At 54.8% G+C, this 25,754-nt stretch overlaps 1 protein-coding gene and 1 long non-coding RNA gene across 8 annotated transcripts; one reads left to right on the top strand and one right to left on the bottom strand.

Annotated features, from left to right (window-relative positions):
* Positions 1–1,969: 1,969 nt before the first annotated feature.
* Positions 1,970–8,812, bottom strand: LOC138925348 (uncharacterized). Its single transcript, XR_011441372.1, has 2 exons — positions 7,322–8,812; positions 1,970–4,095 (listed from the first exon to the last, which is right to left on the bottom strand). It is a non-coding gene; the product is annotated as an uncharacterized lncRNA (long non-coding RNA).
* SDSL (serine dehydratase like) lies at positions 7,056–20,849 on the top strand. 7 transcript variants are annotated; one of them, XM_070275450.1, is made up of 10 exons: positions 7,056–7,174; positions 7,808–7,920; positions 12,540–12,732; positions 12,981–13,020; positions 13,164–13,193; positions 13,721–13,860; positions 16,756–16,844; positions 17,579–17,806; positions 19,361–19,485; positions 20,470–20,849. In XM_070275450.1, exons 3-10 carry the CDS (start codon positions 12,559–12,561, stop codon positions 20,661–20,663), a joined length of 1,020 nt encoding a protein of 339 aa, XP_070131551.1. In that variant the 5' UTR covers positions 7,056–7,174; positions 7,808–7,920; positions 12,540–12,558; the 3' UTR covers positions 20,664–20,849. The 7 variants fall into 7 exon arrangements, with proteins under 7 accessions (XP_070131551.1, XP_070131554.1, XP_070131552.1 ...); XM_070275451.1 differs by having other exon boundaries at positions 7,062–7,181; XM_023647110.2 differs by lacking the exon at positions 7,056–7,174 and adding an exon at positions 7,467–7,598.
* Positions 20,850–25,754: the final 4,905 nt, after the last annotated feature.

The raw sequence follows: 25,754 nt of genomic DNA, 5'->3' as shown, positions 1-25,754 counted from the left end.
CGAGGCCGGGCTTGGAGGTGGAGTGAGATGGCCCAAGGTCACCCGGGGGGCGGCGGTGGGATGCCAATTCGGGATTCTGAATCCTTTGTGGACACTGGGCGGATGGAGAGGGCGGAGGTGGGGCTGGGGAGGCACAGCTGGCCCAGCCTGGTCACATTCAGAGGTCCCCGATTTAGGCTTTTGGCACTGTCTCTGCCTGAGGTTATCCACGCAGTCGGGGCGATGGGGCCGAAGGGTGGCAGCCATCTCACAATGCCGAGTGGACCTCTGCCCCGGCGGCTGGACACGGGCAGCCGTGAGCGGCGGGAACCAGGTGATCAATTCCTTCTTTAGGCCTCTCTGTGTGGTTCCGTTTGTTTCAACAGGAATGTATCACTGTTGTGATTTGAAAAACACCAGATCAAGAAAATCAATCATACGAGAACCAAAAAGAGAGAAAAAGACAAAATATCCATCACTGTTGTTGACATCCTGTCTGGGCGCATCTTTTCTTAAATAATCACTTTATGGAGACGTGATTCCCAGGCCACGCAGTCCACCCGTTTACAGAGCGCCAGCCTGAGAGCACCTCAGGTGTGGGTGCTGCCTGCCTTTTGGTGTCTGAATAGTCTTCTGGTGTATGGACCGAGCGCGTTTTTATTATCCACTCGGAAGTTGGTGAACTTTGCTGTCTGGGCATATCTTCATTTCTAAATATAGACGAAATATGGGCACGTGTGGGTGCACATGGGGTTCTGTGTCCCGTCACATGGATGGGACCCGAGACCCTAGGAGGGCGGGGGGCTCACTCCAGGTCGCCCTGGGGCACAAGTGGAGCAGAGGCAGGTGGAGTGCGGTGTGATGGGGACGTTCTGACTAGTCAGCAGCTGGAGGGTCTCGGAGTGTGGCTGGCCATGGTCGCTGTGTTGACCTTGGGGGGGATCAGTCCCGTGCAGGAGGGCGGGGTCAGAGCCGGCCCCCAGGAGGAGGGCGGGAGTCTGGCTGGGAACCTTGGGCAAGTCCCCTCCCTCAGCCCTGCCTTCCAGCTCCATTAGGTGACAGCCTCCTGGGAGCATCCATGAGGACGGCCAGATCAGCGTGTCCTTGGCTGCGGGAGGCGGGGGTCTGACGGTTGTTTTCACAGCTCGGGGAAGCACGGACTGCTCTCGCCCCTGCTTGTCCTCCCTGGCTGGTCAGCCAGTCCCGGTGTCTCTGAATTAGTCAAGGTCTCTGGCTCCTGAGTCCCCTAGAGCTGGGCTGAAACTGACTGACGCCCGGCTGTGTGACCTTGGGGTGGCTGCCTAACTTCCCTTAGCCTGCTTTCTGCCCTGAGAAATAAGGACGATAAGGGTGACATTCACAGGGCGTCACAAGACTTAGAGACAATGGCAGTCTAGTGCCAGGCACGGAGTAAGGGCTCAAAGAATAGTAGCTGCTATTATGATTATCTTTGGTCTTGTTATTATTATTATTAATTGAGACTTTCCTTCTGGTCTTGTTTTCCTGAGTCTCCCCTCTAGGCCTGGCTCCCTGTTCATGTTTCTTCCTTGTCGATTCTGGGCTGGAGCCTCTTTGGGATTCTGCAGCCTGGTAGCCCCTGAGTCTCTCCCCAGGAGGCCACGAACAGCCTGACGGCAGGTCTGTACTGACCATTCCCCCTTGGATTTCCTGCTCTCCCCTCCACCCGCTGAACAACCTGTAGTGCACAGGACAGCCCTCCACAACAAAGAATTATCTGGCCCCAAAAGTAAGTAGTGCTGAGGCGGAGCAACTCTGCGTAAGGGTAATAGGGAATGAGACTAAAACCTCCCTCCTTCTATATTCTCTACTTCTATTAATATGACCAGATGAAATTAATTAATCCCATGTGGGTGAAAGTTGCTTTATCCAAAAAGCTACTGTTCTATATCCAGCTGCTACTCATTCAACCCCTAGAGAAGTTAAAAGATTTTTTTTCTTGGTAAAATTAATCCAATCCAATCAGGTCTCCTTTGTTTTGAATTTAATGCTTTTGACCTCTGTGGCCCTTGCTGTAGGACTTGGTGCCTAGCCCTCTTCATTTTCATTCACCGGCTTCAGTTCATCATTCAGTTTGGTGGTGAATTTGTGGCACCCTCCGTGGGCTGTTTCACGGTGCTGTCTGAAGTGAGACCTCCTGGCTTTCTGTCTCTGTCTCTCTCTGTCTCTGTCTTTGTATCTCTGTGTCTCTGTCTCTCTCTGTGTCTCTGTCTCTGTCTTTGTGTCTCTGTCCCTGTCTCTCTCTGTGTGTCTGTCTCTCTCTGTGTGTCTGTCTCTCTCTGTGTGTCTGTCTCTGTCTTTGTGTCCCTGTGTCTCTGTCTCTCTCTGTGTCTCTGTCTCTCCCCCCCGGGGGGAGGCTGTGAGGGGCAGGGAGTGACGAGCTCACATTCTCAAAATGTTCTTCCTTCTCCCCTGCGCCTCACCTCTGCGTTTCCCCGGATCACGGAAGCAAGGAACTGTGGCAAAAGGGGGCAAGTTGTTACCGCCAATCCAGGACGGCTCATGCTTGCTGCCCCTTCTTTCTCGAATGACTGCAGCCCACTTTCTCTTCCAGCTTTCTCTCTGTCACCTGCTCGCTCCTCAGCGTCCGTGTCCAAGAAGGGGGCCTGTTTCTCTGTCCCTTTCGAAGCATGGGCCTTTCGTCAGTTGAGCTCGCTTCTAACGAGGATGAAGACGGCCTCATCGTTGGAGCGCTCTCTGAGCACAATCGTCCTGCGGAGCGGAGGCCTCTGGCGGGAGGCCCTGTTATTCCCACTACTTCCGCGGGTTTCCGCGCAGCGACTTATCTTAGAAACGTTTTGGATGTACAGCCAGGAAACCTACTGCACAGGGAGTCCAGAGAGTTCCCACATACCCCACCCCTAGACCCCCTGTGATTAACAACTTACATTAATATGGTGCCTTGGTCACAATTATTGAATTGAGATCGACACATTGTTATTAATGAAGTCCATACTTTTTTCAGATTTCCTTAGTTTTTCCCTGATGCCCTTTTTCTTTCTTTCTTTCCTCTTTTTTTGTGAGGAAGATTGGCCCTGAGCTAACATCGTGCCCATCTTTCTCTATTTTGTGTGGGACACTGCCACAGCATGGCTTGACCAATGGTGCTAGGTCTGGGCCCAGGATCTGAACCTGCGAACCCCAGGCCACCCAAGTGGAACACGTGAACTTAACCACTACGTCATCAGGCTGGCCCCCCTGATGCCCTTTTTCTGTTCCAGAATCCCAACTCGGACACCACATGACGTTTAGTTGTCCCCTTAGGTTCCCCTTGGCTGTGACGGTTTCTCAGACTCCCCTGCTTTCGATGACTGGGCGGATCTGAACAGGACTGGCTGTGGGTATGTGTTTTCTCCTCGTGGGCAGACTAGGGTTATAGGACTTGGGAAGGAAGACATGAGGGCCCAGGGCTGTTCTCGTCCCCTCACATCGAGGCCACATCAGGCACCAACACGACCTCGCCCCATCGACGCTGGCCTCGACCGCCTGGCCCAGGGAGCGTGTGCAGCTGTCTCCACTGCCAAGTTCCTCTTTTTTCCTGGGTATGGGGTTTTTCTAAGGTGCGGCCATCTGTACACGACACGGATTCATTGCTGATTTTGGGTACTTACTGTCCCAGTTTCGTATTTGTCCTTCTGTCTGCACGTCACTCGGATCTGTCCGTCTCGGGTGGGAAATGATTACACAAAGCCGAAGGGTTTACTGACACCGTCCCCGATGACAATGACCCCTCTCACGTTGGGGCCACACTGTCTCCTAGACAGATTCTCCGGACCCGTGCGGTCCAGTGCAGTAGCCCCTGGCCGCCTGCCGCCATTTAAATTTAAATCCGTCCAAATTAAATAAAATGTGCAATTCCGTTCCTCAGTCTCACGGCCACATTCCAGGGGCTCGGGAGCCACAGGTGGTGAGCGGCTACTGTGGACGGAGCAGACGGTGGGTCGTCTCCGGCGTCACGTTTTCATTATGACCCCTGCCCCCTTGTCCTCACCTCCGCCGATGCTCCGGGATAACCTGTGTTGTCAGCGCTGCTCTCCACGAGCCCGCGGGCCTGGACACAATCTTAGACTGCCACGTCGCACACTTTCGCCTGTTGTTCTTTGTAAAAAAAAGTCATAACACTGTAAATATATATATTTCTGCTGTTCTAAACAACACTCTAATAACAGCTCTCACACCCATATCCCTACCTTCTGCTTTTTTTTTTTTTAAGAGAATAAATCTCCTAAATTACGATTTCTTGCTCAGAAGTCTGGGTTTTGATCCAGTTGTAATAGACATTGACAGATCTATTCCCCCAGAGGCCGTAGCCATCCCTGATCACGCCAGCAACCGATGAGTTCGCCTATTTTTTGTCACTCTCACCAGCCCTGGCTGTTATGTTTTGCTTTTAAATTTTTTTGCCAAACTTAATAGTTTTTAAAAACTGGCATTTTATTGTTACTCTAATTTCACTTTCTGGTGCTCATCTCTAATGCTGTGTTGCATCTGTTTACTGACATTTCGATTGTAAGCCCCTTGAGGGCCGGCAATGCATCTTATTTGTCTCCATCTCTCCTTTCGTAGGGCCTAATTTGGGGTAATGTTTGCTGACTGCATAAGCAAATTGGCTTAATTCTGAAAACCTGGACCAGAATTTTCCTCGGCCTTGAAGACAGATGCTAAACTGTCCCTTTTTTTCCTCTGGGCCTCAGTTTCCCCATCCACAAAAAGGATGGATTAGATGGCCCTTGCAGATTCTTTCGGCTCAGACATCATGGCTATGAATTTGTAAGTCTCTCAGGACAAGAGCGTCCAGGTTGGATGTGGGGTCCGTCGAAGACTGGCCCTGAGGCCTATTTGCTGGGCAACCCACGGCAAGTTGCTTAACCTTTCTGTGCCTCAGATCCCCCTTGAGAACTGACTCGTTTCCTTTTCAGGGACAAGAGGAGAGAGGGATAGCTCCTCTGTGCAAGGGTCTCAAGCTCCAATATCTACAGGGGCCAGGCAGGGGCCTGTTGAGTGTCGGGGCTGCGACAGGGAGTGGGGGGCAGTGGCAGATGAAGAGCCAGGCCTCCCTACAGAGGACAGAGCGACTCCGCCCCAGCCAGCAGAAATGCGGCCCCCGAGTGTGAGAGCCTGTCTGCTCTGGGAGGACCCGTCGTCTTGGCAGGAGTTGAAGAGTCTGAGAGCTCAGCTGAGCTGCCGCAGGTATTGGGTGTCAGAAAACCGGGGTCCAGATGCCGGGGGCTGACTCCCCCGTGGGGCCGCGAGCTGACTGCCGAGCCCCAGTCCTTTCACCGATTAGTGGAACTGAGCCTGCGGGGCTTAGAAAGCGTGCGACACGGAATACAGGGTTAAACCTGCAAATCCGGAGGGCCAGTCGCCCGTGTCCCGGGCCCCGTCCGTCCTCTCTACGCAGTTCCCTCGCCCCGGGATCAAGAAGGCCAGCTGGGGGCGAGGATGGTGAAACGAAGCTTAATGAGTAACCCTGGGGACCGGCCAGGTGGGTGTTTGGTGACCTGAGGTGTCAGGGACAGGGGGTGGCTGACGAAGGTGGCTGTGGGAGGGGACAGTCAGTGACTTGGCCTGCCTCTCCGGCCTCATCCGCTCTCTGATGCAGCCACCTTGGGCCTCCCTACCCCATCCTCTTCCTAGCCAGGAGCTCTGGAGCCCGGCTCTTCTGGGTCTGAGCCCTGCCTCTGCCACTGCTGTGTGACCTTGGGAAAGTGACTTGGCCTTTCTGAGCCAAGCGTGATTCCACAATCTAGGGTTCCCACTGCCCTGGGGTGTGGTAAACATTCTGTGGTATAATGACGTCATGTTCCCAGACTTTGGACATTCACGTGTCACCTTTGCAACTTTTGCCATATTGTTGTGTCACCTCTATTTTTTTTTACTGAGCTCTATTGACATATCACATTGTCTTCATTTTAGGTGTACAACTTGTCACCTCTCTTATGACAGTAATGATAACAACAGCAGCAGCAGCGAACACACAGCACTTGGTACTGTTCTAGATATTTTGCGTATATTCACTCATCTGAGCCTTTCATCAACTCCCGTAGGGAGCTGGTATTTCATACCCATCTTCAGTTGAAGAAACAAGGCACAGAGAGGTGAAGTAACTAACCCAAGGTTACACAGCCAGTCGGTGACACAGCTGGTGTTTGTACCGGAGCCTGGCTCCAGGGTCTGTGTTCTAACCATTAGGCATACTGCCTTTTCAGACCGGAAACCACAATTACTGCTACTAGTTAATATTTTTTTAAAACAGGCTCCACTTTTAAACCTCTGTACCTGACTTAACTTCCTCCTAAGCAATCATATCCATGAAATTACGGGTTTGATGTTATATGCATAATATACAGTCGTGTTCCTTAACGATGGGACATTTTCTGAGAAATGTTCCGATAGGCGATTTCGTCGTGTGTGGACATCACAGAGCGTACTCACACAGACCTAGATGGCATGGCCTACTACACAGCTGGGCTATATGGGACTCATCTTAGGGGACCAGCGTCGTATATGCGGTCCGTCATTGACTGAAATGTCGCTACGTGGCACACGACTGTCCCTATGTCCAAATGCACACAGAAGTAAATGCCCAACTATGGAAAAACCTTTAAGGTATGCTGACCAACACAAGAGGGCTGGCATGCAGTAGGCACGCAATAAATGCAGCTGTCATGTTTCTCTTCCAAGCCTGAGGTAAGCGCTAAGGCCCCACTCCTCCAGGAAGCCCTCCGTGATCCCTTCCCACCCCCAGCTGCACTTGGGGACCTTCTGCTCTCTGTCCTCCCAGGCGGTGTTAGCGTTGTCGCTGAACTGGGTGTCTTCCTCTCCCCTCCAGGCCAGGGGCCACCTCGGGGCATGAATTGGGTTTTACCACCTCTTGTCCCCAGCAGCCAGTCCAGGACAGGACAGCTGACAAGGCCGGGTGCACGTGCAATGAGAGGAGGGGGATGAAGTTGCCAGAGTCCTCATCTAGGATCGCGGCCAAACAGCTCGACTTGATCCCGTGCGGCCGGGAGTTAATCATCAAACTTGGGGAGGTCATATAGAGCCCAAGGAGGGCACAGACCATCTGGGCTGCCAGATGCTTTCTGGACCTCACCTCCCATTCTCCATACAGGGAAACTGAGGCCCAGTGATGGGTGGGACTAGCTCAGGTTCACCCAGCGAGATGGTGACAGAGGCAAGACGTAAATCTGATCACATCATCATTCCACTGCCTACAGCCTTCCATGGCTCCCTACTGCCCCCGGGAGAGGTCCAGACTCTGAATTGGCACGGGCACCCCTGTGGACTCTCTTCTTGCCCGCCTTGCCAGCCCTGAACCCACCTGCTGCCTCAGCGTGCCTCCTCTGTTCCAGTCCCACTGGACACTGCCGTCCTGCCACACACCACGCTTTTCGCTTCCTGACCTTCGCCATCCGCGTTCCTGGTTCCTGGCTCAGCTCAGTCTTACCCTCTTCCGGGAAGCCTTCCTACCTGCTCTGGCCGCCCACAGCCCTGCCTGCCTCCGCTGCCAGCCTCTGACGGCACGGATTCCAACTGCTCCTCCACGGCTCCTTGGGGCTTTCTGAGGCGGGGGACATGCTGTCTTCTTTGAAGCTGAGGTCCCCAGGGCTTGACACATAGTAGTTGTCCAATAAACGTTCGTTGAATGAATGAATGAATGATCAGAGTCGTGCATGTGAACCGTACATAACTGTTTGGGTTCCCAAGTTGGGTGTAAGATATCAGAGATGAGGCGCTGCTTCAGAAAATAGGCCTTTCTCACGTGACGGATAACAACTGTTTCCTTGTCCTTTTTTTCTCGTCTCAGACCTAAGCCGACCCTGACAGTGGTCCAGGGCACGTGGCTGGGCATTCAGGACAAGCAGCGGGCTGGAATAAGAAGACTTGGAGATGTTGGTGTCACGGAAGAGATGGTCCGAGGTGAGGGGTAAAGAGTGTCTCTCGCTGGCTGGGTGGCCTCAGCCAAGGGAGTGCCCCTCTCTGAGCCTCCGTTTCTTCATCTGTCAGGCGGGATGGGATAGTGGACAGAGCACGGAGAGGCAGTGAAAGCTGCTCCCGGGTCCCTCCTCCAGCCGGGAGCTGTCCCTTTAACACGGTGGGAGGGGCCGAGGCCCCGTGAGGCCACGGGAAGCCGGGTGGCTGGTGGCCACAGGCTGGGGCCAAGCTGGTCTGGGGACAGTGGGGCAGGAAGGTAAGGGGCCTGGGGCTCTGTGTGCATGTGCGACTGTGAGTGTGGGGAAGTCTGGAAGTTTCCAGGGCAAAGTCCCAGCTGAGTGCGCGAAAGTGAGAGGAGGGGAGGGTGGCCTGAGCCCTCCCAGGAAGACTGATTCCGCTCCCGCTGCCCCGCGGCCCAGGCTGCCCCGAGGAGAGCGCCGGGTGCAGGGGCCGAGGGTGGGGGGCAGGTCCTGCTGGCCGGGGCGGCAGGGCTGGGGGGCTGCCAGCGGGGGGCCGGCCAAGGTCTCCCAACTCTGCGTAGGGGTTTGGCTGTGAGTGTCAGCCAGGTGGCCTCTGGAAAAGCCCGAGGGACCAGGGCGGTGGGGCGAGTGGAGGTGATTACCCCAGTCCACAGATGCGACAGGTACAGCCCGGTGAGGAACGGGGGCTCGGCTGCGGTTGTACTTGCTGGGCCCTGAACCACGCCGTGGGCTCCCCGCTGCACTGCTCCTCAGCAGACAGGGCCCAGGGCACCCCCTCGGCCCCAGCGGCTGCCACATGCGGGGACAGCTACACGTCCCCAGGCCGCGGGCTCAGCTTGGCCCAGACCTCAGTCTGGAAGGCCTGTGCCCTTATGGGCGTCTGGACCCAGAAGGCTGTTGGTGACCTGGGGCTTCTTCATTTAACTGATACCTGCCGCCCTCTTGCGGGTGGTCAGGATAACCAAGAGGGCTGGGGGAGCCGGGAGACTGAGCCGGCAGCATTTGGCTCCTCAGGCCAACTGGCAATTAAGTATTAAATGCTCACACCTTTAATCATCATCATCATCATCATAATATTGCTAATATAATAGAGGAAGTATGGCATGGTGGTTAAGAGCACAAATGCCAAAGAACACTGCCTGAGTTTGGATCCTGGCCGCGCCATTTCCAGCTGTGTGACTTTGGACAAGTTCCTTAACCTCTCTGGGCCTCAGTTCCATGTCTATAAAATGGAATTAATAATTGAACCTATCTCAGGATTGTTGTAAGGATTATATGAGATAACATATAAGGTGATTGGCACAGTGCCTGGCTTGCAAGTCCCACCCAACTATTAGCTGTTATCATAATGCCAGGCCCAGAGTTGACGCCTTTGCTGGATGGTCTCAATCCTCAGCACGGGCCTGTGATGCGCAAGCTCTTCGCCCCGTTTGCCGTATGGTTAGTTCATTTTCCTTTTTCAGGTCTCAGTTGCAATGGTCACCTCTTCCCAAAGGCCTTTTCTGACCTCTCTACCCAAAGTGGGTCCCCTTGTTCTATTCAAGACTCCCCATATGCATATTTCCTTCTGAGCAGTTTTCACCATTTCCAATTATTTTGTCTGTCTATACAGTTGTTTGTGGAACGCTGATGTCCCCATCAGACTGTAAACCAGCTCCAAGAGCAGATGTCTGTCTTGTGGCATCCCCAGTTCCCAGGCCAGGGCTGTCCCCTCTCAGTGTCCTACAAACTTGCCAGAGTGAGGGGAGCACGCCAGCAGTTAGAAGGCCCCGGTGACAGAGCACCTGCAGGGGGTCGGCTGATGTCTGGCGCACAGTAGGGACTCAGCAGGGGGCAGCGTAGGGGCGGAAACATGCTCCCCTCTCCCCTCTGGGCTCTGCGGCTGGTCTGGTAATTAAGCTGATCTGACAGACTAACAGGAGAGAGGCAGAGTTGATTGCGTGCACACGGGAGCCCATAAAGATATGCGGACTCAAAGGGCAGGCCGGCGACTGAGGCTCGGGCCCGTCCTGAGCTGGGAGAGGGGCAGGCTCTGGGCACGGGGGGAGGGGGGCGCCTCACAGGCAGGCAGGCGGGAGGCTTGGAAAGCAAAGGTTTCCCTGCCCAGCAGATCTGTTTCCCGGCTAAAGAGGTCAGTCCAACAGCCGCTCTCGTCCGGGTCCAGGCCCCCTTCCAACATGCATTTGGGCAGCTGAGACGGAGTAAAGAGCATTCCTGAGTCTGCTGGGTTCTGACTGCCTTTAGCTCAAACTAACCTGGATGCCAAACAGACATGTTTTGGAGTGGCAAAATCTGCTCCCCTTCAGTAGCTATTATGATGATGATGATGATGATGATGATGAAGAATCTGCACCATAATCTGTGAGGCCAGGACTGTTACTCCCATTTTATAGGAAGGCAAACAGGCACAGAGAGGTTGAGACACCTGTCTTGGTCACACAGCCGGGAATTCTGAGCCGGTTTCTGACTTTGGTCCCCTGCTGACCCCGGAGCTCACACTCTGGGGCTCCACGATACAGGCGACAGGGGTTGGGGGGGGCCTCCCGCCGCTCCCTCAATGCCATGACCAGCTCCAAAAGTGCCCTTGATGGCACCAGGTGGAGGTGGCTCAGGCTTTGCCCTGCCTGGGGACTCAAAGGGCCATGCCGACAAGGACACAGGTCAAATCCAGGAGCTGGAACCTTCTGATGGGGACCCAGCCCTGAGCAGGTGCAGACGACACCGGCTCGTGGTGCGTGGGGAGCTGCAGCGCTCCCCCTAGTGTCAAGTGGTGGAACTGTGGGGGGGGGCGGCCCAACCCTTCTCGGCGCAGAGAAGGAAAGCGGCTTCATTTGCTCCTTTCTTCCTCTCTCCGCTTCTCCTCCCTTCTCACTTCCTCCCTCTCTCCTCTTCTCCTCGCCTTACCCACGGGTGCATTCATTCGCTCGCTCGCTCCCTCCCCCGCGCCTGGCTGGAAACCTCCCACTGCAAGTGGGATTAGGATAAAGGCACGGCTCCTCCCCGGGGCTGGGACGCCCCCCACCCCGCCGGACGGCCCGGGCCTCCCCCTGCCCGCCCGCGGCCCTCACGTCCGCCGCCCAGCCCTCCTCCCCGCCCCCGGTGCACCCCGAGTCCTCCCTCTCTCAAGCTGCTTTCACCTGCTGTTCCCGCCGCGGGAATGCTGTTCCCTCCCTCCCTGCTTGTCATTCATCTCAGAGTTCCCTTTTGAGAACGTGCGGATCAAAAGAAAATTAGAAGACGCTCAGCCAATCAGAACGCGCGGATCCCATATGCATCCCGATTCAGACGGTTAAAAACCCCAACCCACCACCCTTGATCACATTTCATGAGACGGCTGCAAACCTGAACAATTGCCAGATATTTGATGACATTAAGAAATTACTATTAATGTTTTTAGATGTGATGATGGTATTGTGATTACATTTTTTAAAAATTAGCATTTATTTACATAAATAAAATTAGCCCACTTTCAGTGAAAATTCGATGAGTTTGGACAAATGTATGTAGTTGTGAAACCATGTGGCTACATTGTCTAAAAAGAGCTCTTTGTGGGCAAAATGTACAAACTTCCAGTTATCAAATAAATGTCATGGGGGTGGAAGGAACAGCTTGGTGACTATGATACTGTTATGCATATTTGAAAGTTACTAACAGAGTAGATCTTAAAAGTTCTCATCACAAGAAAAAGATTTTGTTACTATGTAGGGTGACAGATGTTCCTAGACTTACGATGGTGATCACTTGCAAAATATACAAATATTGAATAATTGTTGTACACTTGAAACTAGTATAAGGTCATATGTCAATTACATCTCAATAAAAAGATCCAATGAAATCAATCTTGCCAGGAAAAAAAGAATTCTTTGCTTTTAGGGGTGCGTGCTGAAATATTTACAGATGAAATAATACAGGAGGAAAATTTAATAAGGGAGGAAAAAATAACAGAGGAAGGGAGAGTGGGTGGAGACATGGATGCAACAAGCCAGGCGGTGAGCTGATTTGCTGAAATTGAGTGACAGCTACACAAGAGGTTCCTTCTACTGTTCTCAGGACTTTTGCTATGTTTAAATTTTCCATAATAAAAGTTTTTTAAAAAGTTTCTTTCTGGGAGAGGTCTCTCGTGACCACCCTTGCTAAGATGCACCCCCTTCCCGTCACCCCTGTTTGAAATTCTGTGATTTGGTCTTCCCAACCAGAATGTGGGCTCTGACAAAGCAGGGCCGCCCTCTGGCTTGTACACGCCTGGGTCCCAAAACCTGGCTGCCTGGAACCTAGTAGGCGCTCAAGAAATGCTTTTATGAGTGAATGAATGATGGAGGAATGAATGCTTTTGCTCTCGTTCACCACCACGTATAGGCCATGTTCTCTACCCCCAGCGCTGTGGGCAGCCACAGTTACAGAATCAAAGGGCCCCAGCTTCAAACCTCCGTATCCGGGTTGGGAAACTGAGGCCCAGAGAGGGGCAGACACTTGCCAGGAGTCTCACAGCTTGGCAGTAGAGGGGGTAGGGGGAGCCAAGCAGAGGGTCTTCTCTCCCTCCGCCCTGCCCCTCAGCACCCCGTCCTGGTTAAGGGGACTCTTGACCAGTGGTGCCCGGGCTGTGACGTCCATGTCCTCCTGCAGGACTCCTGTGGTTGCTGGCATGGAGGGCTCCCTGGCGGAGCGTGCGGCTGAGGAGCACTTCCACACAGTCACGCCTCTGCTGGAGAGCTGGGCGCTGTCGCAGGTGGTGGGCACGACCGTCTTCCTCAAGTGTGAGAATGTGCAGCCCACCGGCTCCTTCAAGATCCGGGGCATTGGGCATTTCTGCCAGGAGGTGAGGCCGTGTGATCAGAAGGGGAGAGGCGAGGTTGCGCAGGAGGGAGGGGAGGCGTGAGGGGTGTGGGGCGGATGGGGGCGAGGGCAGGAGGGGAGAGGTGAACAGGTGCAGAAGGGAAAGGAGAGCTGGGGGTGGGGGTGGGGTGGGCAGGGTTGCAGTGGCATGGGGAGGGTCCAACTGTGTCCCACACAGGCCTCCATGACGCCTGCTTGGTTAGCCCCCAACCCCATTCCTTCTTTTCCCAGGTGGCCAAGAAGGGATGCAGACACCTGGTGTGCGCCTCAGGTGACCCCACCCCTTTCTGCTCATGAGGGTCCTCAGGGCTGGGTGTGGGGAAGAAGAGCTGGCTGGAGCAGCAGTAGATGTCCAGGGCTCAGCCTCCTCATCAAGGTCATGGTCAGATGCCCACTTTGTGTGTCCCCTCCCAGCGTTCTTCCCATCATTCAGGACTCATGGTAGTAAGTGACAGAAACCCAATTCATACAAGTTTAAGTCATAGATGTCAAGAACTGAAAATTCTTGGGATAAGTGGCTTTCAGGCATGGCTGGATCTAGGACCTCTCCTCTATATCTCTCCTTCTCTTGGCTTCTCTTTCCTCTATACTAGCTTTATTCTCATACAGGCCTCATGGTAGAGGCCTCAAGATGGCCATCAGGAGTTCCAGGCTTGCCCCCTACCATCCTACCAACCCTAGTGAGAAGGGAGCACCCCTTCCTGATGGCTCTCCTCAATCCACGACTTGGTCTTTTTGGCCCACCTTGGGTCACGTATTGATCCCTGAATCAATCACGGGTCAGGGGATTAAGTTCTCCAGTTGACTCAGTCTAGATCGTGTGTCCACCTCTGGGCTAGGGGAGGGATTCAAAGGTGGGGCACAGGAGCACAGGAAGGAGTGGCCCCCAAAGGCCACTGGAGGGAGGGGGAAAGCGTGTCAACAGGCTAATGCAGCACTTCCCACTGCACCCCCTTCTACTTCCTCCACAGGGGGCAACGCGGGCATGGCTGCTGCTTATGCTGCTCGGAAGCTGGGCGTCCCCGCCACCATCGTGCTCCCCGAGGGCACCTCTCTGCAGGTCGTGAGGAGGCTGGAGGGGCAGGGGGCCGAGGTCCAGCTGACTGGAAAGGTAAGGACCCTGGGAAGGGGAAGCCGGCTGGAGTGGGCTGCTCCCCCTTCACCCCCGCTCCCCTGCGAGATTCTGTCCCCTCTTCCTTTGGATGAACTATGCCTGGGACCAGTCTTCCCCTGAGACGGCTGAGCTGAGGGGAGGGAGTGGGGTGTGATGTGTACTGAGGTTGGGGCCTCTCGACCTGCCTCTCCCCACGCTGAGAAGGCTGCCTCTGCATGAACCCGGGAGAAACGGGGAGCTGGTGGTTACCAGGAGCTTGTGTGTCTCCCGACAGCCTCACTAACTCTTGGTATTTCCCCTCTAAAATTTTTGCCATTCGATAAGACAAAAAGTATAAAGCAAGATGGTGGCAGCATCACTTCTCGTTCTGGTACCACCCAGCACGAAGGGTGCCCACTGACGGGATAGCACTTTCTTACCAAAGAATCATAGACACAAACATGGAATCCTTCTATGCTCCTGGAAAGAAGAAAAAAAGTCATCCTTGGAAAACAGATATTTAAAACCATCAAAATTAAAACTAAAAGCCATACCGTGGTACTTGAAAGATGGTCTCCAATACTTAGTGTATAGTTTCCTCTCCCCTCCCTCCTTCCTTCCTTCTGTCCTCTGTTTATTCACCCATTCAACCATCCTCCCACCCATCACCCTTTATCCCTTCCTTCCATCCATGCATCTATTCACCCTTCCATCATCCCAGTACCCTTTCTTCCTCCTTCTCTTCCTTCCTTCCTTCCTTCCTTCCTTCCTTTCTTCCATCCAACAGATATTCACTGAGCACATCCTATGTGCCTGCACTATGTTAGACAGAGCTAGGAATACAAAGAAAGTAAGTCATGGTCTCTGTTCTCAAGAAGCTCAAAGTCTTGTCGGGGAGACACCCAGGTAACAGATGCTGATAACAGAGCACGGAGATGCTGCGATGGAGGAAGCACAGGGCACTGAGGGGGAACAGAGAAGGCGTATTGTGTTCACCAGCTAGCGCTGCTAGGCAATGCTGCATAACAAACAGCCCCCAGATGTCAACGGCTTGTAGGAAACGTTCTCTCATCTTCCTTGCCCAGGGGCCACCTGGGGCCTGTTCTTTCTAGGTGAGTGGCAAGGGAAGTGAGAGGAGGCATGCAGTGCCTCATAAGGTCTTGGCTCAGAACCGTGACACTGTCACTTCTGCTATGTGCCATTGGCTAAAGCAAGTCACATGGCGAAGACCAATCTCAGTGGGGTGTGGAGTGTCCTCCCCCCTACTCTGTAGAGGAACAGCAAAGTCAGAGGGCAGAGGGCATGGCTGGAGGATTCTAGCCGGGGGAGGGGGAGAGCTGGGTGGTGGTCCAAACTCCCACGGGGCTGCACCCCAGACTTGGGGAGGGGATCCGTGAAAGGCTCCCTGAGAAGGAAGTGTCCCCTGAGTGGGGTCTTGAAGGAGAAATATGAGTCTTCCCAGTGGAGAAAAGGGAAAGAGTGCTCGTGGGAAGAGGAAAGAGGGAAATGCGTGGAGATGGGGTGAGCCTGGTGCATTCCGGCTGCAGCCCAGCGTCTGGCAGGATGGTGGGGAGAGGGGAGGCCGAGGAGGGCACAGTGCCCAGTCAGGCAGGGTGGCTGGTAGGTGAGGCCACGTGGGTTCCAACCTGCGGGCAGTGGGGAGCCAGAGAAGGATTTTGGGCAGCCGAGAGATGTGGCTGGATTTTGGCTCTGGCTGCAATGGATGGGAGGCATGTGGGGTTAGAGGCAGGGATCTTGGGTGGGGGCTGCTGGGGACCTCCAGGGGAGCGCCGGGGAGTCAAGGCTGCACAGCTTCAAACCTCATGTTTGTCTCAATAACTCGTGAGAATGGGGCCCATCTCTTCAGCTGGACGGGGCATTCCTCATGGGCGGGGACCACTGCTTTCTCTTCTCTGAGTCCCCCTGGCACAGGCCTGGGCGCAGAGTGGGCGCTGCGGGCTGCCCAAGGTCGGGCAAAGGCTCTCTCTGGCCCCCGTGTCACCCTACCCGTGGGAAAGGAGGCTGCTGTTTTCCATTCAGCTTCTGCTGAGATGGGATGGCGTGGGTCCCTCTGAAATGAAGCAGACCGTCAGAGAAGAATTGGGGTGCGTGTAGATTTTTGGGGGGGTGACTGCAGGAAATGTGAATAGGGGAGGGTGGAAATGAGTCAGGGAAGCGAAGAGAGCCCAGGAGGGGTGTGTGAAGGAGCAGGTCACCTCCGTGGGCCGCTGGTCAGTCCCCCGGGATCCTCTGTGCTACCGTGGAGAGCACGGCCCGGGGAGGGCCCAAGGGTCACTCTAGGGGGTCAGCTCCTTCACACTTGCTGTCCGCCTTGCCCACTGGCCAGCAAGTCCCCTAGCCAGAGAATGCCCCACAGGTGACCCTGGGGTGGGGTGCAGGGACATGGACCTCTGCCAAGATGCCAAGCCAGTGAGAAAGAAGACAGGACCTCAAGTAGTCGGGTCTGTCGAGATGGGGGCTGTCCCTCTGGCTGCCTAAGCCCCACTGCAGGCCACCACCTGGGCCATCGCTGGTTTTCACGGAGAGGATCTGTAGTGGTCAAGGTGCTATTTGCGGCTGTGATTTAAGGGGGCTTCTCCCCTGCCGCTTGGTTAGCAGTGGAAGACGCCTCGCCCCTCCCCCAGCAGCTCAGGATGGGGGGCTCCGTCCTCACACAGCCTGGCAGCCAGGCGCGGCCCGTGGGGATTGTGGAAAGCACACGGCAGCCCTGGGTCCACCCAGAAGCCACTGCACTTGTCCCTGAGGCCGAGGGGCCCGTGCTAGCTCTGGCCTCACCCTCGGGGTCCTCCCCAGCCCACCGGGCCCTGGAGCCGTCCAGGAGACCGCAGGCTCTGCTCCAGCCTCCAAGCAGGCCAACTCTGGGGTCTTCTGAGGCCCTTGGTTTCTCTTTAGGTCTGGGACGAGGCCAATCTGAGGGCACTAGAGTTGGCCAGAAGGGACGGCTGGGAGAACGTCTCCCCGTTTGACCACCCTCTGATATGGTAAGGCTGGTGCCCTCCCCCATGGAGCTCAGAGCTGAGACCCTTGTGGAGCCAGGGTCCTCCCATTAGACAGAAGGGGAAACTGAGGGCCAGAGAGAAGAGGCTTTGAAGCCAGATACACCTGGGTTCAGACCTCACTTCCGCCACTTGCAAGTTGCGTGATTTCATGCAAAGCATCTCACCACCCCATGCCTCAGTTTCCACATATGTTAAATGGAAATGCAAATAATTCATCCCCTTTATTGAGTGTGTACTTTGGGGCACATCGAATCCATTTCTTCCTTCCCGAGGCCCTAGAGGTGGGTGTTTTATGCCCTTTTTACAGGTGAGGAAACTGAGGCACAAAGGGGTCAAGCAGCTTGCCCAAGATGACACAGCTAGTAAGTGACAGAGACATTAAGTCCCAGGCCCAGGACTTGAGTGAGGCTGGTTCTGAGTGGTACGGTGGTCCCCTCTGAACCACACACACCCACGACTGCTGCCTCTTCCCGTAGTTACAGAGGACATTCGATGGGACAATGTCTGAGAAAGTGCCTGGGAGAGTGAGGGGGGAGGAGAGAGTGGGTGAGTGACTAAGTGGAATGGATGAACACTGAATGAACCCAGTGTGGCTCAGCCACCCACTCTCCCCTTGCTGTGGGTGGGGCGGGGATGGTGACAAGGGCAGTTTGTGTATCTGGGAGCCTTTGGGACTCCGGGCTTCCCTCACCTGCTTTCCTCCCGCTCCTCTCCAGGGAAGGCCATGCCAGCCTGGTGCGGGAGCTGAAGGCAGCGCTGGGGACCCCGCCAGGAGCCCTGGTGCTGTCGGTGGGGGGTGGGGGGCTCCTGGTTGGGGTGTTGGATGGCCTGGCACAGGTGGGCTGGCAGCACGTGCCCGTCATTGCCATGGAGACCCGAGGGGCCCACTGTTTCAATGCTGCCGTCGAGGCGGGCAGGCTAGTCACGCTGCCGGACATCACCAGGTAGGTGAGGCTGGGGGCATTTGGGGGACTGGAGGGTGGGGATGTTGCTGCCCGAGGGCCTCCCAGGCCCAACCAGTGTGGGTGAGGAGCACCCAAGAGGGTCTCCTTCCCCTGGGACTCCAGCTGTAGTAACATGGGTCTAAGTTAGAAGGCGGTGCTGAAAAAGTAGATGAAGGATGTGGTTCATTTGAGCCTCATCAATTAATAAAACAAACTTTCATTGGTCTGGATCATTACAAAAGCAATCTGAGTGTGTTGCAGATAAGTTAGAAAATGTAGGCAAGCAATAAGCAACAGAAAACAAAATGGCACCCTCAATTCCACCGCCCAAAGATGAGCAATGGGTCGCATTGTTCCCAGTCTTTGTTTTTTCCCCCCGTGCGTGCATAGTTATATACAAGTGAAAGGTGCCTGGCACACAGTAGGTGCTCAATAAATGTCTGTGACATGATGAATGAATTGATTATGTATTTTTAAAAGTTGCGATTATATCCTTCACACAGTTCCATAACCTCTATTTTTCTAGTTCGTATTATAGATCATAAACATAGTTTCATTTTTTCTGCAACATCATGAGAGAACATTTTCCTCATTGCTTTTTGTAACTGATCTTAATTCAACTGGGCAAAAGTTGTTACAAACAAACGACTGAACAGAGAGTGGTCCAGCCTCCAGACCCGCCTCATCTTGTATCCTTCATGGCCGCCAGCACCACCATCATCACAGATGCTGTGTTAGTTTCCTAAGGCTGCCATAGAAATGACCACAAACGAGGTGGCTTGCGACAACAGAGATTAATTTTTTCCCAGTCCGGGAAGCTCTAAATCTGAAATCTGGGTGTCAGTAGAGCCGCGCCCCCTCGGAGGCTCCAGGGGAGAATCCTTCCTTGCTCTCCTGGCTTCTCGTGGTTATCAGCAATCCTTGGCTTTCCTTGGCTTGTAGCTACATCCCTCTGCCTCTGTCTTCACTTGGCCTTCTCTTCTGTGTGTCTGTCCTCTTATAAGGACACCAGTCATTGGATTCATCGTCCACCCCAATCCAGTAGGACCTTAAATAAATAACACCTGTAAGGACCCTATTTCCCAATAAAGTCATGTTCTGACTCATTCTGAGCCGGTTCCTTGCCCTCTCTGAGCTTAGGTTTCCTCACCTATAGAATGGAACTCTTAAGTTGCCAGCTCAAAAGGTGGTTGCGAGGATTAAAACAGGAAACCCATGCATCTGGCCCCTTGTAAACATTCAATCAATATTCGCCATAGCACAGACGTGATAAATAGTTATTAATGAATCAAATGAAAAAGAATCCTTTTCCATGATGGCTTTCTGGGGTCTGTGCGAGGAGCGGCAGGGTCAGGGTCGTACAGTCAGAAAGTGATGAGCGTTGGTCTGTCATTCATGGGACACATGAGTTTGAGCGTGTCCTCTGTGAGCCCCCGCCCATCACCAGACAGGAGGGCAGCCCAGGGCTGGGGAGAGCTGGGTCCGCGTGGGGCCTCCTGACTCCCCAGCTTTCCCCCCGCAACCCCGCCCTCCCCGCCCCCGCCCCTCCTCCAGTGTGGCCAAGTCCCTGGGGGCCAAGACGGTGCTCGCGCGGGCCCTGGAGTGCACGAAGGAGTTCGAGATCTTCTCCGAGGTGGTGGAGGACGTGGAGGCTGTGAGTGCCGTGCAGAGGTTCCTGGGTGAGTGAGCGCTGCCCCAGCCCCTCCCCGGGCCCGAGTCCCTGCGCCCTGTAGCGAGAGCCTGCTCTCCCCTGTCTGTGTCTTCAGCGCCTGTGGCAGGGCTGGCCACGCAGTCCTTACGCAATGAGTGCACGTTGAGTCGATGGAAGGGGTGAGGGTGAGGAAGAGCGTGCCGTGCTGTGTCCATCCCCCAGACTCTGTGCATGCGCTTCTTCCCCGGCCCTGCTCCCTGTGGCCTTGTTGTGACTCAAGGCTGCTCAGCCTCACCGCACCTCCTCCAGGAAGCCTCTTCTGATCTCCCGCCCCCACCCTGCATAGGTGGGAGACTCCTATGCACCAATCCCATAACGGCCTGGTTCTTACCCACCTCCATCACTAGACTGTGACCTCCATGAGAGTGGGAGCTGGTGTGTCTTGTTTGCTCTCATGTCCCCGGGGTCCTGCTAGCATGGGGCCTGGCAGGGAATGGGCACTCGATAAATATTTGTTGAGTGAATGGATGAATGTATGAGTGAGTGGAAAGGTAGATAATGGATAAGAGATGGGCCCACTGATTAATGGACACATTGATGGACAGACAGACAGGCAAATGATGGATAGGGGATGGATGGATGGATACACTGATTGATTGATACACTGATGGGTGGACAGACAGACAGGCAAATGATGGATAGGGGATGGATGGATGAATGGATGGATGGATGGATGGATGGATACGTTGACTGATGGATACACTGATGGATGGACAGACAGACAGGCAAATGATGGATAGGGGAATGGATGGATGGATAGAGGGATGAAAGGTGGATGGATGGAGGGATGGATGGAGAGAGAGTCAGACACATAATGGATTGTGAGACGGGTGGACAGAGGGCAGGCTGGCTGGCTGCTTCACGGATTTGCACTGCCCAGAGCCTGCGGAGCACTAACCAGCGTCCCTCCCTTCTGTGCTCTCCTCCTCCCCCACCCCCCTGCTCTGGGCAGATGACGAGCGTATGCTGGTGGAGCCTGCCTGCGGGGCAGCCTTGGCTGCCATCTACTCAGGCCTCCTGCAGAGGCTCCAGGCCGAGGGCCGCCTGCGCCCCTCCCTGGCCTCGGTCGTGGTCATCGTGTGTGGAGGCAACAGCATTGATAGCCGAGAGCTGCAGGCTCTGAAAGCTCAGCTGGGTCAGAGCTGAGGGCTCCTGGTCTGGGCTGGAAACCCCTATGGCCAGCTGAGGGGCCCCCAGGCTGGCGGATGGCTGTGGAAGCTGCCCTGTGCCCTGTGCTGGCCACCTCCTGAAGGAAGGCCTCCTGAACTGCTCCCTGTGGCACCCCCCCGCCCCACCCCATAGCCCTGGCCAATAAACACTTTCTGAGTTGAATCTGTGACTCTGGTGGGTCCAGGGTTCCCACCTCCTTGAGCTCATGGGAGGCACACAGCAGCCCTGAAGCTGGCACTGTGATGAAGCCACTCTTTCTGTGTCACACGACTTGGGCAACAAAGCCAAGGATTCAAAACCCTGGTCTCTGAGGGAATCCAGCCGTGCTGAGCTCCTAGCAGGGCTTCCCTTACCTGGGGACCAGGTCAGAAAGGAGGAGGGATGTCCTGTCACTTTACAGGCTGGGGCAGGTCGGGGACAGTATCACCAGTTTTTATCAAGAGCTTGTTATGTGCCATAAACTTCTAAGATCTTCTCTTCACATTTCCTTCAACATTCACAAGGGCACCATGAAGTAGCAACCATTATTATCACCCCTGTTCTACAGAAGGGTAAACTGAGGCACGGGAGTGTTACTTAACCCGCACGAAGTCGCGTCGCTGGAATGTGACCCGGGTGGGTTCAAACCTGAGGCTTTAATATGACTCTGTATTTCTTGGACCCCCACATCGGTCGGGACACACCTGTGGGGCACAGGGAGTGTGGGTGGTGGTCCTGGAGTCCGGCACCTGCCGCCTCGGGAAGGATCTCAGGAACTGGAGGGAAAATGAGAATCTCCTGGGGCCACCAGAGGGCAGCAGAGCGTCTCCGATGGGAAGCCGGGCGCAGCGCCGGGAGGCCTGCCTGGGCCCTGGGGTCTTCCTGATTCCACCCTGAGTGGCACCCTCTCCGAGCTGGGGGTGCTGGGGTCCCAGAGGAGACTAGGGCCCACAAGGTCTTGGCATGGGGGGCCCTCTCCAACCCCTCACAGCCCTGCAGGAAACAAGGCTCAGAGAGTGTGGGGCCGCCCGGGGTCAGAAGGCGGCTGCTGCGCCCTACCGAGGGGCTGCCTCCTGAGGGCTGTGTGACCTTGGGCAGGTGCCCTCCCCTCTCTGGGCTTCAGGTCGCACCTCTGTGCTGGAGGAGGCCCTCTTGCTGCTTCCTACCTTCTTTCCTTTGCCCCGGCTGTTCCCTCCACCAGGGCCTCCTCCTCTTCTGAAGAGGAGGGTTGGAGAGCAGCAAGGACCTCTTTCTGCTTCTCCCACTGCCTCGGTCTCCTTCTCTGAGCCCAGACACGGCCCTCCACGGCCAGGGTTGCCCCCTCCAGGACCCAGCCCTATGTCCCTGAGTCAGGCTGTGAGTTCCCCAGAACAGAGGAGACCCTGAGAGCCCCAGAGCTGGATTCAGCCACACCTGAGCCCGAACTCTGTTCCTCCTCAGTGGCCTGGTGACCTCAGGCCAGGGATGCTCCCTTCCAGAGCCTCGGTGTCCCCATCTTAAAAGGGATTGTTTGCGCGTTATTGCTACAGACCTGGCATGTGTGGTCTTTCAGTAAGTGTGAGCCCTTACCGTCTCCCGAGCGTTCCCACCCCAACCATGAGGGGTGGGGAGGAACTAGCATTTATGCATGCATTGTACCTACTGTGTGCTATGGGCCTTAGCAGTCATTTCATCGAATCCTGTAATAACCCACACTGTGCCATCGGCACATTTTCCTCATTTTACAAATGAGGAAACTGAGGCACAGAGCCATGGAGCCACTTACTCCAGGTCACACAGCTGGACTGGAGCCTGATATGTGAAGACCTGAGGCTTGTGCCTCTGAGCACTGCTGTGCTCACACTTCCTTTCCTTTGCTGAAGCTCTGTGCCCTGTCTGCGCAGCCCTCCACGCTTCTAAGTCCTACCCATTCTGCCAAGCCCAGTGTGAGGGCGGCCTCCTCCCTGGAACCTCCTGGGATTGATTCAGCCAGCGATGCCGCCCCCACTCCCCCTGTGCTCCTGCAGGCGAGGGGCCGAGCTCACCTCCCTGCCAGGTGCTCTGCCTCCCGGGCAGGCCTCAGCCCATGGCCTCTCTCCTGGGAGACTTGTCAGCTGCTCTTGGCTCCTTTCCTGGTCCCGGGAGCCTGGCGATAAGAAGCCGAGGGGCCTGTTGACTCCGTCCAGATAACGCACGTCGCAGGCCTTCGTGTCGTCCTTCCTGGTTGACACCCGAGGAACGCCGAGGGCAGGGTGGAGGCGCAGGGAGAGAGCGAGGCCGTGGCTCCCTGAAGCTGAGGCCGGGGTTGTTAGGAGCTGAAGTCGCAGGAGGGGCCCTGGAGCAGAGACACCTGCCTTCCTATCTCGGCCTCCGGACCGCTTGCTGAGGGACACGAGGAGCCTGCAGGGTGGGTCCTGGGAGCAGAAGCTTCTGTCTTGGTCCAGGGCCCCACAGAGAGCACCGCAAACAGGGCCGCCAGGAGTGTGCACCTGCTCAAGACACACCAGCCTCCCCCTCACCCCCAACTGGGGTCCCTCTCCTGGGGTGGGGGGCCCCTTTGGTTTCCTGTGGGTTCTAGCGGCTGAGGCTTCCTTGGTCCCCTCATGGCTGACTCTAATGCCCCTGCCTCCGGAGGCTCACCTCCACCTAGTCCTCACTCCAGCCTTAAGCCAAAGGTGACACGGAAGCTTAGAACCCAGCCTTTGGCCAGCATGGTAGGTATCCTTACCCCAGAGCTGGCCCCAGGCAAGGCGGGGCGTGGAGAGCAGGGACCAGGGTCATGCCACTGCTGATTCCCCCTCCCCAGCCTGGACAAGAGCCCAGTACAGGGCGTGCACGTGCCCCAGTACCTGCAGAGAAGGGTCTGAGCCTCAGGCTGGGGATGTGATGGCTCAGGCTGGCTTTGTATCTCAGGGGGGTCCGTGTGGTTGTGTGTGCAGCTGCGTACTCGTGTACTTGCATGCATGCATGCATGTTTGTGTTCATGCGTGTGCATGTGGGAGAGCACACACATGCTTTTGTATGTACAAGAGAGTACACGCAATTAATTGAGGGTTATTTGATGTCCCTCAAATTGTGTGGTGCTTCACATTTTTGCATTTGGGACTTATAATCCAGTCACTAGTGAGACATCAAACTTCGATGTCTGTCGTGAAGCAGCTTGGGGACTAGACATTAGGGAGTAGTGGGGATTGGAGCAAACTGGAGAGCTCATGCTCTGTCTAAAGGAGGCAGTCACTGCTCAAGTCCATCCACCTGCAGGCCCTGCATAACAGATCTCCCAATTTCTTAGTGTTAGCTCAAATTCAAAGCAATTTTGGAATTGCCATATGCTCCGTTTGTCCACATATTCATACAAAGGCTCTGAACAGGTCCTGCAAGAAAGTTACTTCCTTGAAGCCAGGGGAGAATCACGTGACTGCCAGTCTGAGCCAATCCAAGCTCCTGGGTGGGCTCGGGAGCTGAGCTGTCCAATCAGAGCAGCTCTCAGGACTTCAGCTGGAAATTGGGAGGCACCCGTGGACTGTCCACATGTGCAAGCCAACAGTTCCTTCTTCTTAAGCTTGGATTTCTGTCATTTGAGGGCGGCAGCATCCTGACTGACGATGTATGCATTTAATCCACATCTCTTGAATTAAATCGACTGGCTTTGAGCTGCCTAAGATTGAGCCTTATCTGGGGTTGGCCCTCAGCAAAAACGAGGGCCATCTGGGCAGCGTGTTGCTCTGCCTCCCTTCGGATCCACTTTTTCTTCTTGCTCCCAGGCCTGGGAGCACATGAGGACCGCCTTGACAAGAAGAGCAAGACAGAACCCGAGGTGGTGTGGCTGACAAGGTGGGGGCAGTATTTTATGAAGCCAGGAGGATGTCTCAGATCATAGTAGGGAGGAGCCTCATAGCGAAGTGACTGGGGTGGTGGGGGCTGCGGCTGGCGGAACCCAGAGACAGTTCCAGCATCGAGACTCAAGCCCTGTAGGAAGGCAGTGGCCTAAGTTTCCATCCGCTCTTAGGGGTGTGGCATCGGCCTCCCTCTGCCTTAGATCCTCATGCCCACCCTTCCTGGGAGGCTTGGCAGGGCTGTTAGCTGATGGCATTGGGGTGCTGAGGCCCAGAGAGAGGCAGCTGCTGACTCCAGAACACCTGGGGTGAGGGCCCAAGGATCTTCGTGCTGCCCCGGTGTGGCGCTTTGTTCTCACAAGGATGTAGAATCCGCTTATTGGGGACCCCAACGTCCAGGGCTTTTTGGGGCAGACCAGGCACTCAGTGTCCCATAGAGAGGAGTATGGGGGACCCACCCCAGACCCACATAGTGGTCCCATTACTTTGTGTTCCTGGCTCATTTCAGAATGAATGAATGAATGAGTGAGTGAATATATCAGTTAGGATTAGGTTCAGCTTTACAATTCAGGGAAACACAAAATAAATGGCTTAAATAAGATACAAGTTTATTTCTCTTTCACTTAAAAGTCTGGAATTAGGTGATTCAGGGCTGGTATAGGACCCATGTGTCAAGGACCCAGGCTCCTTTGCTCCGGTTATTCAGCTGTAGATGGATTCCATTCCAACCGTCACCTTAGGGTCCCAGATGGATGCTGAGGGGCCAGCCGTTATATCCTCATTCCAGCCAGCAGCAAGGAGGAAGGGATGAAGAAAGACACACCCCTTCTCTTTAAGGACATTTCCTGTAACTGACATACACTACTTCTGCTCATAGCCAATTGGTCAGAACTTAGTCACACGTCATAGCCAGCTGCAAGGACGGCTGGGAAACATAGTCTTTATAACAGGCAGCCATATGCCCAGCTACAATCAGAGGTTCTGTTATAGAGAAAGAAGAATAAAACAGATCTTAAGGGCTGACAAGAAGTCTTTGGCATCCAGAATAAATGTGTGAGTGTATAGCTTAAGCTGCTATAATGAAAAGACCCAAAACCATAGTGTTAGTTCAAGGAAGGTAGACAGTTCTGCTCCACTAGGTCATAGGGGGACCCAGTTTCCTTCTATCCTATTGTTCCACCAGCCCTTAAAATATTGTCCTCACCCACATGGTCAAAATTGGTTCATAATAACCAAGGCTGCAGTAAGCGGAAAGAGGAAGTGGAGGGTGAGA

Source organism: Equus caballus, chromosome 8 (genome assembly GCF_041296265.1).
Source record: "Equus caballus isolate H_3958 breed thoroughbred chromosome 8, TB-T2T, whole genome shotgun sequence".
NCBI lineage: Eukaryota > Metazoa > Chordata > Mammalia > Perissodactyla > Equidae > Equus > Equus caballus.
This window is presented reverse-complemented; position numbering and strand designations above follow the sequence as displayed.

Excerpts from the sequence above, each read along its gene's own strand:
- SDSL (XM_070275450.1), top strand. The coding sequence starts at position 12,559 with ATGGAGGGCTCCCTGGCGGAGCGTGCGGCTGAGGAGCACTTCCACACA. Across the intron at positions 13,861-16,755 it reads AGGTCCAGCTGACTGGAAAG|GTCTGGGACGAGGCCAATCT; the intron begins GTAAGGACCCTG and ends GTTTCTCTTTAG. Across the intron at positions 19,486-20,469 it reads TGCCGTGCAGAGGTTCCTGG|ATGACGAGCGTATGCTGGTG; the intron begins GTGAGTGAGCGC and ends TGCTCTGGGCAG.